The 16,695-nt window shown below is 58.5% G+C and overlaps 1 protein-coding gene across 2 annotated transcripts in view; it reads left to right on the top strand.

The window, feature by feature from the left end:
• The first annotated feature begins 5,798 nt into the window (after positions 1-5,798).
• The window catches only part of SEZ6L (seizure related 6 homolog like), a 48,673-nt gene continuing 37,776 nt past the window's right edge, over positions 5,799-16,695 (top strand). Inside the window, exon 1 of one of the 2 annotated variants that reach the window (XM_063350673.1) lies at positions 5,799-6,150. In XM_063350673.1, the coding sequence (XP_063206743.1) occupies positions 6,084-6,150 (67 nt within the window). In that variant the 5' untranslated portion in view covers positions 5,799-6,083. The remainder of the gene's footprint in view (positions 6,151-16,695) is intronic. The other variant, XM_063350672.1, reaches the window with a different exon arrangement.

The raw sequence follows: 16,695 nt of genomic DNA, 5'->3' as shown, positions 1-16,695 counted from the left end.
AGCAGTGAGCTATGGATATGGCAATTAGAACAGCAATATTGCCTTGGTAAAGAGCCTGTTATCCATGGATGGGAGGGGGTTGGAAGAGCCGCAGTGCCTGAAGCTGGTGGGAGCCTCTCTGGGTGCTGCCGTGAGGAGCTTTGGTTAATTGAGCCATGAATTATGCATAGAGGATAAAACAATGTCCTGTTTTATGGCTGGGGAATTAAGGTGCCACGGGTGCAGGTAGGTGCTCCCAGGCTTCATCCCTGCTGCGCCATGAAAGCCCTTGCTCCGATGACGGGATGGCTCCCTGGGATGTGCCGTGGGGACTCGTCCCTGCAAAGCTGTGCCGTGACCGATGGCCCACGCAGGGGCATTGCATCGCGGAGGGATGCCGAGGTGGGGTGCAGAGGGGGTGCTGTGGGTCACAGCCCCCCTGCTCGGCCGAGGAGCAGCCCCGGGGCCAGGTCACCCAGCACCCCAGGCAGGGTGCCCGCGGGGTCCCTTCCCTCCCGCTCTGCGGGGACGCCGCTGCCTGCCATCCCCGCAGCGGGTTTGTTTCCCTCAGCTCCCTCCAAACCCCAATGGGCAATAGAGAGCCTATTTTTGAGCCGTGCAAAGTCTTCTCCTGTTGACAAGGAACAAGGACTTCCCTCCTGAAAGGGCCCCCAGCTGTGCCCACGGGCACTCGCTCAAAGGGGCTGGAACCGAGCCTGCCTTTGGCCTCAAACCCCCCATTCAGCGCTGGCGTTTGTAAGGCAGAGCAGGGAGGCAGCCCGCTCCCAAAGCCAAAGGCTGGAGTGGCTCTGCCATCTCAGAGGGACAAAGGCCTTTTCTGCCCTGGGACAATATTGCCACTCACCAGCGATGCCCCCCAGCCAGCGCAGCCTGGAGACCGCTCCTCAGAGCCACCATTCAGCTTCGCTGCAGGAGACCTCAGCTTCCAAATCTAAAGACGAGGTTATTTTTCCGCTTCCTCCTGCCATTGAAGCTCCTCCGGGCACCGCGGAGGAGGCAGGGGGGGAAGCTTGCAAGAAAGCTGCAGGCAGGAGGCTGGCCCTGTATCTGCCCCAAGAGCCTGGGGGTTGGGGGGCAGCAGCCTGGCACCACACGCCTGCCCCTGTGCCCCCCTCACAGGACTCCCCCCTTCACACCACGGAGCAGCTGCACTGGGCTGGGCCCTAAACAGGAGCCTTGGCGAGCTGTGGGGCAGCTTGGTGCAGGTCTGGAGCCAGGAGCCCCAGAGGTACCCTGGTTGGGGTCTGTCCTCCCAGCACCTCCGTCCCCCTCTCCCACCCGGGGCTGTCCTGCACCCCACAAGCACCAGGGGAAACCCACCTTGCTGCTGACCGATGGCATCTCTGCTCTGAGCCTCTGCCCTCTTTACACCGGCACTGGGGAAAGGGACCGGCGCCCAACTCGCTTTTAAGCCATGAGATGCTCTTCAACCAGGTTTCTGGTAGCTCAGGGTGGAGGTCTCAGCTCATCAGGAGAAACTGCTGTGCCCAGACTGGGAAAGCTCCTTCCTGCAGCACTTGGAGGTACCACCGTGGCCACCCACACCTGGGACATGCTGCTGGAGCATGGCTGCTGCAGGTTTGCTCTCTGCATCCCTGCTGGGCCGCAGCTGCTGCATCCCCACCCGCCCGGCACCGCTGACCGGCAGCCAGCAGTGATGCTCCGGCCTGGGCGCGGGGAGGACCTGGCTGTCCCTGCAGGGGACACCCTCAGGGCTGGGGACGAGGACCCAGGGATGTGTCACAGTCCATAAAATCACCAGGCGCAGCCAAGGGTTGCCAGCCTCTCAGCTGACCAGGGGAGGCAGCTTGTCAGCGCTTCTGCAGGCTGGGCACTCGGGGAGGTTCATGTTATGGTGGGGGAAGAGTAAAACCTGCAACGATGGTGGCGTCCTTGCTGGCAGCACAGCAAACACCATGGGTGAAACCCCTGCACCCCCTCTGCCCGGATGGAGGCAGCCATCCCTGGGTGTGCGGACACACAGACCGTGTCTTGTGTCGTCCTCGCTCCTGCACTCGCAGGTTTCTGCACGGTGAACGACCCCTCTCGGCGGCTGTGCCCGTGCTGTGCCAAGAGCCAGCCCAGTCTCTGCCCACCGACGTGGCAGCGGCCGCCTGGGAGGTGCTGGTGGGCTCCGGTGGCTGCAGGCGTCGGTCCCAGGTGCTGCCAGGCTGTGGGATGCTTCCCGCAAGGCAGATGTGTCCGAGCGCTCCTTGGGTGATGCCAGGCTGGATGGAGACCCCGTCCGGCGCCGCTCCTGCCCCGCGAAGCGCCCGGAGCTGAGAGCGGATGGCGATCGATAGGTGTAACTGCAGAGCAAATGCAGCAGCGCTGGGCTGCTGCATCACCATCATGAAAATAAATGAGAGATTGATTTTCCGGGCGGTTTGGATCCCATAGATCTCACCAGCTGTGACAAGTGGAGCGCAGGCATGGCCGGCACGGCGGGGCTGACACCTGCCTGTGCTCCCGTGCACCAAGGAGAGGGGGGCAGCTGCGAAGCGGCTGGAGACACGGGGACCCTGAAAGAGGGGCAAAGCAGGTCTGAGGGGCTTCAGGTTCTCGCTGGCATTGCAGGGGACAGACCCCGAGTGGGGAATCAGGCGAGGCTGGGGACAACGGGAGGGATGGGGAAGCGTGGCACCCCCTGCTCCCCCACGGGAGCCCCCGGCTCACCGGCACGTGGCCGCCGCAGCCCGACGCGACGCCGGCATCAGCCGCAGCCCAAACCGTGGTGAGCTGCGCTTGTCTGCTCACCAGAAAGGCACCGTCTTTCTTGTAATGTCTTATCTTCAAGCTTCTCTCGCTAAGTCACATCTGACTTAATTATGGTAATTAAGATTGACATTAATACAAGATTAAAATGTGAAATTAAAATTAGCTGTGAAAGTTATCTGAATTTTTAGTGTGCTTATTGATTTTCTTCACTGTTAATCAAAGGTCTGAGGTAACTGCCGATGTACATGATGCTAATTAGAGCAATGCCCACTAAAGTGGCCTCAGGAGACGCTTCTCTATTTCCTTTCGAATAGCCCAGCTTTCTGACCACGCAAACATCTCCAGCCCTGACGCGCTCCCTCAGCGCTGCTGGAGGAGCAATAACAATTTCTCCTTTTCTTACGTGCACCCCTGTGGCTGCCTGTCCTGCCTGCTCCCGCAGCCACCGTCTCGCCCGCTCCTGTCGGCAGCGCTCCCTGTACGCAGCCGGACTGCGCTCCTGGCGATGCACGGCGATGCATGGTGATGTGCAGTGATGCACGGCGATGCACGGTGATGTGCGGCAACGCACGGTGATGCACACTGATGCACGGCGATGCACGGCGATGTGCGGCGACGCACGGTGATGCACGGTACTGAGGGAGCCAGTCCGGCTGGAGGGGGCTGAGGGCGGCGTGTCCCGGCTGCAGGCAGGAGGACCCTGATGTTTCGGTGGGGGCAGCCGGAGCACGGTGCCGTGGGGAGGGCTGAGGCTGCCGGCTCGCCTGCCGTGCACATCGCCCTTGTTTCTCAGCCTGAAATTTCACAGGCCATTAGGCCTCGGCGCTGGCTGCGCGGGGAGGCTGCAGGAGGAAAATTATTCAAATCACCCTGTTACACACCAGCTATGGGGAGCGCATCCTGCAGTGCATCCCCCTTGATGTGCTCCCTCCTCCCCACTGCCTCCCAGCTTGCCCAAGACCCCAGCGAAGCTGCTGGAGGCACAGGGGGACCCCAGCACCTCTGCGAGACCCCCGGGCTCACTGAGCAGTGCCGTCCCCAGCAGCCGCTGACCCCTCCTTGGGCGCAGGGGCCATGGGGAATCGGGAAACGCACCCCAAGAGCCCTGCCGGCTCTCGGCAGAGCAACGGCAAACACCATGCCAGGCCCCTGGTACCAGGTGTCGTGTCCCAGGCTCGTGGGATGTTGCATTCCCTAATCCCGGCTGATGAGCCGAGGCTTGAGCTTAACCGTTCCCTCTCCATCACTAACAACTTTTGCCACTTAGTGAGCATTTCTGCATTACAAATACAGCACTTGTTCTTTTTTCCTGCCTGTTACCATGGCACTGGTGTTATTATCTGGCTATCTTAGGAGTTTACTACAATGCAGATGAACACAATAAAAACCACTCAAGGAAAACTGCTAAATGAGAGACAACTTTTATCTTTAATAACGGCAGGTTGGGAGGGAAGCCGGGGATGGAACAGAGGGGGGACCAGAGCAGGCTGCGCTCGCTCTGCCGCAGATAGCTTTGTTAGACCAAATTAAACCTCTGAGCAAGCGAATCCCACTTTGTATATGAAAATGACGGTGTTAAATAATATACTGCACCTCTCGGTGATTTCTCTCCCTTTCTTATTTTGTCCTTCTCTCGCCTGCTGCCCAACTGCTCCCAGCTGGCAGCAGCTAGGAGTGACACAGGGAATGCAAATGACCCGGCTGCCTGCACAGCCTGCTTCACGCTCCTCAAAATCCCCCGGCTGCTGCTTCTCCTGCTTGCACCGGTGTCGGGTGGAGGAAGTCTGCAGAGCCCAGCAGGGAAAAAGGCAGCAGGATCAGTCCCCGTGTTTGGACGGTTTCTTGACTTGATGTGTTCTGCGTGGTGGCATTTGTAGTGATACCAGTATGTGATTATTGTTGCTGAGGTAACCAAATCAGTGTAATTGCTGTCTCAAAGGTAGCAGGGACTTCTCAGATGGCAGCATCAACAAACTGGCTATTTGAGGGAAAGGCCGGCCTCCGTCTTGTGGTGTTTGACACTCGTGTCGTGCTTCGTGACATTGTTCTGGCTATTTGACTTGACAGGCAGAGTGGCTGGGAGGACCAGGCAACTCTCCCCAGGAGGTGACTTACAGTAAACATTTCAGGGTAGGATTTGGGATTTCAAAAGAATGAAGCCTCCGTTCCTGTTCTTATCAAAGGCGGTGTAATTACACCATGTGCTCTGACGGGCTCAGGAGGGCCTGCTGGAAGCTCTCAGCTTACTGCAGCTGCGGTGGCCTGGGCAGGGGGGACAGGCAGGACCAGACCGGGCAGGGAGCTCCTGGGAGCCATCAGGCCCATGGTCCTACCCATAGGCGAGGGGCTTGTGGAGCTCCAGGACTGGGGCTGGGGTGCTGAGCGGGGATTGCTTGTGTGCTGCTTCTTTTGCTGCAGGGCTGAGGAGACTCTAATGGCCACCCGTGGCCATGGTGCCAGCCACACGTTATGGCGGGGGGGGGGGCCTGCTCAGCCTCCACAAATTGTGAACTCTCATGTGCCCAGCGCCTATCACCCCACCATGGCTGGTTAGGTCGCAGCATGCAGCTCCATCCCAGCCCGGCTTCTCTGGCTCCAGCAGCAGGACCAGAGCCTGGTGCCTCCATGATCCCAAGGTGGGGCATGGGGCCTGTATCAGCCCCCCAATAGCACCATTACCCTATTCACAGCCTGCATTTCGGGAGCCCAAGGGGAGGGAAGGCTGGGCTGGAGCATGGAGGCCAGAGGGGCTTGGGGTGCTGAGAGGGGCTTTGGATGCTGAGGGGGGCTTTGGATGCCGAGAGGGGCTTGGGGTGCTGAGGGTGAGTTTGGGATGCTAAGAGGGGCTTGGGGTGCTATGGCGGGTGTGGGGACAAGGGGCAGTGAGACGATACAAGAGACTGGGCACAGGCTGGGCAGTGGCCTGCAGTGGGGAGCGCTGCCCAGGCTGGGGGTCACTGGGGCTCCTGGAGCCGGGGGGAGCCGGGTTCTGGGGAGGCTGAGGGAAGTCGTAGGGGCCGCGGGAGCCCCAGGCTGGAGAAGAACAACGGGTCGGTGGGGCTGGGGCGATCCGTGGGGGGGGGAAGCCGGGGGAGCCGCGGGCGGGGCCGCAGCTCACGGCGCTGCGCGGGGGCCGGGGCGGCCGCCGGCGCCCTCCCCCGCCGCTCGCTCCGCTCCTCTCCGCGCCCGCTCCGCGCCCAGCCGCGCCGCTCCTCTCCGCCCTCCGCCGCGCCGGCTCCGGCTCCGGCGGCAGCCCCAGCCCCCGCCCCCGGCCCGGCCCCGCTCGGCTCGGCTCGGCTCGGCTCGGCTCGGCTCGGCTGGCAGCAGCGCGGAGGCTCCGCCGCGCCCGCCGCCGCCGCCGCACCATGCCGGGGCCCCGCGGGCTCTGCCTGCTCGCCCTGCTGCTGGGCAGCCCCGCGGCCCCGCGCCCAGGTAAGCGGGGCGGAGCGGGGCGGAGCGGGCCGGGGCTGCGGCGCGGAGAGGAGCGGGGCTCCCAGGGCACGGCCGCCGACACCGCCGGGGCCCTGCGCATCCCGGCCGGGGGGGGTGCGAGCGCTGCCGGGGAGGGGACACCGGCCGGGGCCGGGGTGGGGGGAGGTGTGGATGCAGCCGTGACCGGGGAGGGGGGAGTCGGAGCGGGGAGGGGGCAGCCGGCTCGGGAGGGGCTGCTGGAATCGACCGTGTCACCCCCGACCGGGGACCCCGCGCTTCTGCTGCTCCTCGGGCCGGGCTGAAACTTCTGGCATTGCTGGGAAAGGACGGCGCCGGCACGGGCACCGGGAGCGGGAGCGGCGCCGGGAGCGGCGGCGGGGCCCGGCAGGACGGCGGCGGCTCAGCACCGCGGGGCGGACAGCTCCCGCCGCCGCCGGGGCCGCTCCGGCCGGCGCCGCTCCCGGGAGCCGCGTCCTAACGGGGACCCGAGGGCTAACGGCGGCCGCGTCCCCCCGGGGAGCCGTGTCGGACCCTCCGCCTCCCTCCCGCAGGGAGAGCAGCCCCGTGTCCCTTCCCCCCCGCCGCGTCCCCAGCCCCCGGTGTCCCCAGCCCCCGGTGCCAGGTCGCCGCCGGTGTTCCCATCCCACGGGATTTGGGGTGGCAGGGGGGCGGCGAGTGTTTTGCCAGGGGCTGCATGTTCATTCCACGTGTTTCACGTTTCCACGCAAATCCGCTCCCTCTCCCTTCCCCACCGCCGCGATGACAGACCTAAGAATAGGCATCGGGACCCGGCTGCGGGTGACTTGACAAAGTCGTTGCAAACTAGCGTGGTGCTTAAAGATCGTGGAACTGGTGCCTGCTCCTGGTTTCTCATAACTGGAAGGCTGCGGGGACAAGGCAGTGGGTTTTGGTGAGCTGCTGGCTGTGGTTACCAATGCGGATTGGTCAGAGGGAGAACGGGAGAGGCCAGCGTTTGCCTGTGCTGCAGTGTTTGTGCAGGGCCTGGGATGCTGACCTCCAGGGCCGATGGTGTGTTTTTAGCAAAGATTAACAGCTCCTGGTGTCAGGAGTGCTGTGCAGTGCTGTCTGCCTGGCTTCGGTTTCTGTTCTTGTGTTCAGATTGCATTGAAAGATTTTGACTTTTTGGTTTTAAGCCTGGCTCTCCATACAGAGATTATATTACAGAATCTATCCTTTATGGATAACAAAACAGAAATGGGTGTAGATTGTGGTATTTCTTCTTTCACCTGCATGGGTCTGTGTTTTGTGTATGGATATGCACGTACATTTGAAGGAATCGGATCTGGAGTCTCTATCCAGAATTGCTGGCATCCTGTTTCAGCATCAGAACAAACAGAAAGACACTCTTCTCCATCGTGTTACACAAACGCTCTTGTCCAGGCCGCTGGTGAGCTGCTGCGGGAGATGTGTGTGCGCAGCGATAGTCCCCGTGCTGACATGGGGGGGTCTGGGGCAGCTGGGCAAGCAAACCGAGCGAGTGCAGGGCCCAGTACAGGGCTTACAGCTCAGCCGCTGCCTCATGTCCTGGAGGCAGGAGGGCTGCCCCAGTCCCAAGCACCTGTTGGGAGCACCATCAGGCAGCCCAGCTCCTCAGGAACAGGATTTGGCCCTTGTGGCAAGCACGATCTGTCATAAATCTCAGGGTAGAAGAACACAGCGTACTGAACTCCTCTTTCCTCGGCAGAGAGGGAGCTGATAAATAGTTGACCCTTTACAAGGTTTGGTGAATTATTGCTGTAAAATCCCAAACTCCTGCACAGGCAGCCCTGGAGCCGGCGGCGACGTGGCAGCTCTCCCTGTTCCCGGGGGGAGGCTTGTCAGTCTGTTTGCAGGAGGTCACAGCCAGGGCCCAGATTAGCAAACCCTGCTGTTCTCAAACTGTGAGGGGGAGCAGGATCAGACCCTGCAGAGAGACGGTTTGCTGTGCTCCATCTGCCCACTTGTTCGGTTCGTTCTTTCAAGAAACAACTAATTTCACATGACTTAACACTGATCAGTTGCTCAGCTGGTGGCTTTTTGGTGCTTTGCACTTGTAAAGCCATTTAGATCAACGGAGAGGAGGTGTGAAAGCCTCTCCTCTCGGCATCCGCTTCCACCCACCCACCAGCACGGAGCAGGCAGCAGTGGCACGTCCCTTCACCAGGGTTTGGTCCAGGAGGCTCCGGGCAGCGGCGTGGTCATCGCCGTAGATATTTATTTAGCATCGTGTTGAATGCAGCATGCGAACACGGGGTGTGCGGGCAGGCGGTGTCCAGGCTGGCATCTGCAGGCAGAGGATTTGGGCAGCGCTGCCTGTGCTGCCCGTGCTGCCCGTTTTCTGCCCGCGCTGGGCAAAGCCCGGTGGCTGGGGACGGCCGGACCCCCGGGAGATCCAGGGTTCCTAAACAGACCCCGCTGGGTGAGGTGGTGGCGATGCGGACCTGCGTCCACTAGAGGTTGTGATGAGACCAACAAATCCTTGAGGCTGCGGTGCTGCGAGCAGAAATGCAGCCCGGGGGGGTGCTGAGCACCGGGCTCCTCCGTCGCCCCGACACCTGCCCTCCCCCGTCTTTTCTTCAAGGCGTCGGGACATCTCCAGGCTAGTTGTCACGGTGGAATAGCGAGCCACGGAGGTTCACCCGGCTTGGCGGTGAGCGCAGCACCACGGGAGAATTTTTCCAGAAAATCAGGTGTGTCCGGCAGGATGGAAAACAGAGGGTGAACTCAGCGAGGGCTGCAACAAGTGAGCGGTGCGCTCTCGCTGCAATCGCAGCACCCCGAGCGGTATCGGCTCGAGCAACAATAATAGCACACAGTCGGGCTGCCAGCGGGCTGCGCGGCCGGAGATAATGGGGAATGGAATTTGTCTGATGGGGAGGTATCAGAGGCCATAATAAATGTCTCCTCTTCCTCCTCTCCTCCTTGGCAGAAAGAATGAGGAAAGTCTGGATCAGGAGCAATAAAATGAAAATAATACCTCTTAGCCCTCTCCTTCTCCTGCATTTTTACCATTATGAGCATAAAAAGATGCTATTTAAAGTGTATGTTTTGTGGATGTTACAGCGTCACAAATGCTTCCTTCTATACATTTTTAACTTCTCTGTCAGCAAGGAATTTGACGCGAGTGTCTGGGGCTGAAGAGGCAGTAAACGTGCTCACTTGGCATCCAGCGTGCCGCACAGAGGTCTTAAAAAAGCAGACCGTGTAAAAAGGGAAGCGCAGAACGTGTTCGGCGTATAATCCATCCCTCGTAGCTTCGAGTCAGCTTCTGCTGGGTTCTGAAATGAATAGGTAGTAAGTCACAGATGGGGGGGCACCACGCGCCGAGGTGTGGCAGGGCAGCAGCGTGGGCGTTAGAAGTGACTGGTGTGGGAATGGCACGTCCTGCCAGTGGGCAGGGTTATTCCTGCGGGTATTCGGGGTCAGAGCTGAGCGCTTTGTCATCCCATTTTGTACAAACAGTTGTGTTTTTTGTTGTTTTTTTTTTTTTTTTAAATGAAATGGGCTCTGTATGACTAAATAACACGCAGCTTTTGATCTAGAGTACAAGCTGCTTCAGAAGTCAGTGTATTTTACATCCTCTGTCGCTGCAATGAGTACAGCCAGTTCCAGTGGGCTTTGGGAAAAAAAAAAAGACTAACCTTCCGTGAGCAATCCAAAAGTTATTTACTTGATGCGATTTTATTTTTCAAAGATTTGAAAGTGGTTACTGAACAGTAAAATACGCTCCAAGGAAATCCTGTTACAAAACACAGGCTATATTTTAATTAGCATAACGTGCAGTTACATGGCTGGAACTGGAGCCTGCCAATAAATGTATCTTTCGGGAGTTTAGATAGATGTCTATAGAAAATACAGCATGAGCACTGGCTTTCCAATTTTCCAGTCCATCAGGATGGATTTACACTCTTGTCAGGGGTATGAAATTGCTGAATTCAGCGGTGAGATAGCTCTGTGTCTTTAACCGCTTGACTTGGCAGGCACAGGGTGCTCAGTAAGGCAGGATTGTGTCCCCGCTTCGCGACAAGGGACCCAGCAGGTCTGCAGGGGGATCACCCTGCCCGTCTGGGCACCCCGAGCAGCGCCCGGCCCCCAGCCCCCCCTCAGGGCTTCAGCAGAGCAAGTGCTGGGGTGAACCACGCCGGTACCGAACACAGTGCATTGGGCAACACCGGGGGCCATTGGTGGCACCTGGCCATTCCCCTTCATTAGCCGAGCGATGTTAGTGATGTTTCCAGCAGACTGTCGCTCGGGAGCAGAAACCCCGGGGTGCCACCGGTGCCAGCACCCATGGCAATGGGGATGGGGACCTGCCATCCCTTCAGCCACGGCCTCAGGGCAGTGGTGGGGAGGAGCGCGTGTCCCAGGGGGGTTTAACTGTACCGGGGGTGTCAGAGCGGGCAGGGCTGCAAACAAAAAGTGCGTCGTGTTGGCCGTGCTGGGCCAGGACCCACGTCCCTTGGGGAGGGCGCAGGCAAAGCCCAGTGAAGCCGCTTTTCCACTGCTGCTTCCAGAGGGAGGTCTCACACACGCGGCCAAACCAGCCACAAGAAAACGCCATCAGACTGCTGCCGAAGAGGCACAGAAGGGCAGGGAGCCCCCCTGCTCCCCCCCCCCGGCAGCACCTGCCTTGCAGGGGGCTCGTTGTTCCCGCTACTGACTCAAAGGGAAGAGGTGTTGGGCGAACGATGCGATTCAAAGAGAGACAGAACCACCTTTAACATGTCCTAAGGTAAAAACACCGGATGCTGCGGAGCTGGGGCTCTGTGATCCCGACAGAAGCCTGGGATGTCTCCGGCCGGGCCGTGCAGCAGCGCTGTGAGGCTCTGGGCATGGGTCTGTGCCGCACGCTGCTGCCACACCGAGATGGAGAGCAAAACGCAGGGTGTCAGGAAGGCTCTGGGGAGGCTGCGGTGGGGTGAGGGTGGGTTTGGTGTCACCCTGGCTCAGGTTCCTGCAGTTCAGCTGCTGCTCCTAACTGTCTTCCATGGCTTTCCAGAGCCCTTCCCAAAAGGACCTGTTTCACGAGATCATTTTTCATGCTGATGTGCGTGTGAGAGATGCCTGGATTGGATGCCCAGAGGAGACCCGCGTGATACAGGTGCCTCAGCTGCTCTTGCTGCAGCCCGGGGTCCAACTGGGAGTCCGGGTATCCCAGTCTGCACGAGCCAGTATGACGTGAAGGAGAAATGCTTTGCAGAGAGCAGCCTTTTTCCACTGAGGTGCTAAGGGAAGGCGTCCTTCATTTCAGAGGACAGGATGCCAGCTGCCTGTCTGTCTGTCTGTCTGTCTGGTTTCCCAGCTTGTTGTTACAGATCCTTAACACAAGTTGTTAAGGATGTTCTTGCCCAGCCCCGTGGGGCTGGTTGGCTCTATCCGCGTCCTGCTCCGGTGAAGATCTGCCTGCTGCAGCCCTGCCCAGGCAGGAGAGAAGATCCCAGGACAGATGGACGCTCCTCAGGGATCTTCTGCACCCCAACCCTGAGCCCGTACCTTTCAGTGGCTCTCCTGAAGAGACCAGAGCTGCTCTGCTCACCCGCTGCCATCCCCCGCAGCAATTGCTGCAGCAACTGCACCGCTGGGAAGAAGAAGAAGAGGAATAAATGAACTTGTGATAGTCACAGCGACCCCCTTGTCACTCAGCTCGGTTATCTCCCGGGCTTCATCCGTAAGGATTTTAGAAATCAGAGATCTACCAGGCTCGGGGGCTGGGGGAGCCTACCAGAGCCTGGGGTGGAAGAGGCAAAGCTGGGAAACAGCTGGAGGAAAGGAGGCTCAGTTTTCACAGCGGAGAGCCAAGCGTTGTGGATTTCTAGCAGAGCCTATGGCATAGGCTTGATAAGCAAGTGCAAGCGTTGCTTATCTTCAACTCGAATCCGTGGCCGTGGTCTCTATGGTTGGGGTGATGCTTGGGCAGTCGCAGCCGGTGCCTGTGTCCCGACGCAGCTCAGTGTGCCCTGGTAGCCCCAGGACCCCTGAGAAACAGAGGTGTGGGTTATTAACAAGGAAATTGGGAAATTTAAAAGTTGGGGGGGGTGCAGCTGGCGCAGAAAGGCAGCACTCCTCCTGCGCTTTCGAGAAGACACTATTTCTGGCCCAACGTCTTTCTTAGATGACATGGATGCGGAATAACGAGCCCTTTGAAGCGTGTTGCAGTGAGTTAGCGTCACGCCGTTAAAGCCGCTGGAGTCGCACTGATTTGTAAAACCAGGGACCCGGCTGAGTGGCCCAAGCCCTGTCTGCAGCCAGAGCCTGGGGGGGGCAGCGAGCAGGGGGAGCCTGAATTTGCCCCCCTGGTCCCCCGGTGTGAGCAGCCGTCCCAGGCTGGTGGGTGCAAGGGTGCTGAGGGGGGTGACAACCCCGTGGCATGGGGGACCCTCCGCTGCAGCGCGCTGTCCCCGCAGTGGCTGGGGGGGTCAGGGCTGTGGGCACATAGAGGTAACACCGTCCCCCACCTGGGGACCTGCCCTTGCTCAGGGGGGACTTTGTTCCCGGGATGCTGAGAAGCTGCTTCACCCCCTTCCCGTTCCTTCTATTTGCTGTGGTGCAGCTGAGGTGACCTGCTCCCAGTGCGAGCAGAAAGCACAGCCCTGATTTAACCACCGTTGGGGTTTTTTTTCCCTTCTTTTTCCTCCTTTTTCTTTCCCTGGGGAGATGCCAGAAAAACAGCTGACCAAAAGGGACCCCGGTGCCGGCTGAACCTGGATGTTTCCTGCTGCCAAACCAAGGAAGGTCTGCCTGGATTCCCCAGGTCCGCGCTGTGCAGGGACAAGCAGAGATTTGTCCAGACCTTTCTCCCTTTTCCCAGGATCCTGTTCCCTCCAGTAGAAGGTGGAGATCCCGAGTGACCCCCCGCCAAGGGCAGGGCTTGGCTCCGCGTCCCCTCCGGCAGGAGCGAGGGGTGCAGAAAGGAAAAGGGCATTAGCAGCCCAGGACAGATGGCTGCAGCGGGAAGGTACAAGGAAACTTCATACAACTGAAAGCCAAGCTCCCGGCGGCGGGGAGGGAACGTATGAGCAGCTTGGCCACCAAACCCAGCTCTGGAGGTGCGATTCCAAATGCAAAGCTTTAGTCTGGAATGGAAAATTTGGTGCCAACTGCAAAGGCATCCAAAAAATTCTAGTGTGACAGAAGGAGTATCTGTGGGGCTGATCCCAGAGCAGCTTAATCTGCTCGGCAAGAAGGATTTTCACGTCTCTGTCTGTCTCACCGTCTTGCACACTTGTGTGTTACGTGCCAGAGCAGGGATCCGAGGTGCCGGGAGTCGTGCTCGGGAGAGGCGGTTCTGCAGGGGCAACCCTGGAGAAGGGACAGCAAACGTGGTCCAGGAGCAGGCAGGAGCCGGCAGGAGCGGGCAGGAGCAGGCAGGCAGGCACCAGTGGGAGCAGTTCTGCTGTGGGTCCCCTCCGGGTATGGAAGGAGAGGGGATGGCGGAGCTGGCTGGAGGGGTCTCCCCCGGGCTCTCGTTGAGCTCGTTGCAGTTCTGTAAGCAAAGCAAGAAACTGGGGAAGAGATGAAATTAGTCCGAGCATCCAAGCACGAATGAAACAGGAATAACGTAGGGGAAGTGAGGGAACGTTCTGGAAACTGGTCAATTCATGGTGGTTTCAGAGCTAGTCAGGACGGCTAAAAATATTTAAAATTCAAGAGAGAATCTCCATCTGACTTTTTTTGGGGTGGATTGGGCATGTCAACATTTTGTGGAAGAGATCCTTCATCTTGGGTCGATGGGTGGCTGGGGGACAATACCGGGGGACATCACTTCTGGTACCCTCTGCGCTGCCTCCCTGCAGCCCTGCGGCTCACATTTGCTGGTGATGATTTAAATGCAATTTCAGCAAAACTCAGGCAATCCCGGACAGTCCTAAACTTCCATTCGCAAAGATACCAAGTCCCTAAATTGGAAGACTACTCTTGCGTGAGCCCTAACGGCCTCCCAGTGCTCCCAGCACACCAGCAGCATCGCCGCCCACAGCGAGGAGCTCTGCAAACACAGAGCAGATGTCCGCCTGGACACATCAGCTGTCCTTTCCCCCATTGCGCGGGATGCAAACGAGGGAAGGATTTAAAATAAGAAAGGTAGACGGTGCTAACAACGTTAAAAACACGATCCAAGCGTTGCTTTGCTGTTAGCGGGGTGGGGAGGTGCGTGGCTGTGCCAGCCTGGTACCCGGGGTGCCTGGGGAGGGATGCAATGATGCGTTCCAGCCCCGAGAGCATCCTTAGAGGCACCAGACTATTCCCAATGCCATCAGAGGGGACGGATCCTGGGGCGACGCTGCCCAAAGCATCACCCGCCTGCAAAGCCACCCCAAAACCCGGCACCCCGAGATGTGGAAAATCCGCTTTAGGGAGCACACAGCCTCCGTCAGACAACTTGGTTCCTTTCACCCCTTATCATCCATCCAGATTATTCATGCAGCAGTTTTTAAGTTGCTGTTGGACACTATATTTACGTAAATATGTGAGCCAATGAGGTCTAAAACCCTGGTGAGCTCTAAATGGTGTATTAGGTTTTGGAAAGAGGATTTTATCAATTTACTGAGAGTACAAATCAACACAGCAGAATTTACAAACCCATCAAAAAGCGAGGTGACAGTTTGGAATTAATCCTCTGCCCGAGGCACACAATGTACCTCCACAAACATCTCCCAGCATAAATATATTTGAGAAATAGTGAAGGAAAATGTAACTTCTACTGCCTTTGTACGCTGCCAGCGGAACGGCTGCAGCGTCATGGGGGAGATGAATGGAGCTAATGTCATTGGGAAGGTGCTGCCGCCTCCCGCTTTATTTTTATCCAAGACTCAGTCCCCAGCCTGCGTTGAAATATTTCAATTTGTCTTTGTGCCAGAATTTCCCCAAAAGAAAATTTCCCCAATAATCTTTTCTCCTCATTCATTTTCTTAAAAAAAAAAAAAATTAAATGTAGTTTCTCCGCACACCCCCTCAACTGCTTGGAGCAGCGCCAGCATGTCATGGGGGGCACGGAGAGATCTGGGGGTGCCCCTGGGGTCAGGTGGTGTTGGTGGATGGTTGTGGCTTTGGGGATGCAGCTGGCACTGGCTGGGGCCGTTCCTGCGCTGATGGGTGCAGGGCTCAGGGGTTTTCTCGGGTTCAGGGGATGGTCCATGGCCCACGTCCCCTGCCTTGGTCCCAGCCTGGTACCACCGCTGCTGTCCTGGGGGGAGCCGAGCATTTTGGTGTTCGCTGAGCAATAGCTCCTTGCATAAAGAGAGAAAACAGCTTTTGGTCTCCCAAGCCAGCGCAGCATCCTGAAGGCACAAAGATGCCTGCTTCTCCTGAGCCCCTTGGACCACATCTCCTGCGAGAGGCGGTGCGGGACGCGGGCAGCCATCGCCTCTGTCAGGAGCTGGGGCTGCTCTCCCGCAAGGGGCTTTAGAGCTGACACTCCGATGAAATCAGTGCGGCAATTTCAATTAAAAGCAAACTTTTCAAGCTACCTAATCAAAAAATATAAAGGCTTCTTTTCAGCTTTTGTTTCCAGTACACAGAGGAGCCCATGCCTGCCAGCGGTGAAATGGCTGTCTTTGTTGTGTAGATGACTGTGAAGGACACAGGCTGTGTTCCCATTTAGGGATGCATTGAGGCTTTCTTGGAATTCATTAGGAAAGGTGGGGAGGGAAGGGTGCAGCAAAACAAGAGCCCTTGCAGCTGCAGCCGGACGCCCTCCTGACAGCCGCTCGGGGGCAGGGGGGGACACGATCAGCCTGCTGCCCCAGGGGAAAATCTTTTTCGTTTTAACGCTGCAAAGTGTCTTCTACAACACCTGACATTTGAAAGCGTTTTCCGTTCCTCTAGCTGGGGCTTACCTGGAGTGAAAGAGGCTGCACCACCGGTAGCCCACCAGCTTGCTCTCCGGTAGCCCCAGATCTGTCTCCTCGCTAGGACCCGTCTGGTGGAGCAAGAAGGTCTCTGCCAGATGTCAACATCCGCGCCCATCTTCTGCTGGCTTTTGCTAGTCTTGCCTATACCTCAAACTCGCATAGAGAAGAGTTTTGAGGCTCCATGTGCCCACCAGCCGTCACCGCGGGCAGAGCCGTTTTGGGGTGTTAGCCGCACGGCAAAGGACCGGGCAGCGCATGGCACAGGCTCAGCACCGCTGGCAAAGGCGTGCGGGCACCCTGCCTGCTCCGACAACGGCATCGCTGCTGCTCCATTGCCCTCAGCAACGGTGAGCCCCCGGGAGCCAAGCCATGGCAGAACCAACAGCTCATTCTGCCCGTCGGCGAGCCAGCCTTTCCTGCAGGCTCAGGCACCACATCTGGATCCGGGAAAAATATCCCAGCCTCAGGAACCTGCTGGAGTGCCTGTTTGGCTGGCTATGCATGCCATGAGAAGCCAGCCCCTTGCAAAAAAAAAAAAAAAAAAAAAAAAAAAAAAAACCAGCAGAAAGGCGGGCACACCAATGAGAAGAGGGTGATGCTGGGCTGCAGGCAGCTCCGGGGGAGCAGCTGGTGGTGGAAGGGGCTGGGGAGATGCTGCGCGGTGCGGAGCGGCCGGCTCCGCTGGCAGGATGCAACG

This window comes from Chroicocephalus ridibundus, chromosome 13 (genome assembly GCF_963924245.1).
Source record: "Chroicocephalus ridibundus chromosome 13, bChrRid1.1, whole genome shotgun sequence".
Lineage (NCBI taxonomy): Eukaryota > Metazoa > Chordata > Aves > Charadriiformes > Laridae > Chroicocephalus > Chroicocephalus ridibundus.
Note: the sequence above shows the minus strand (reverse complement) of the source record. Positions and strands in the feature narration are given on the sequence as shown.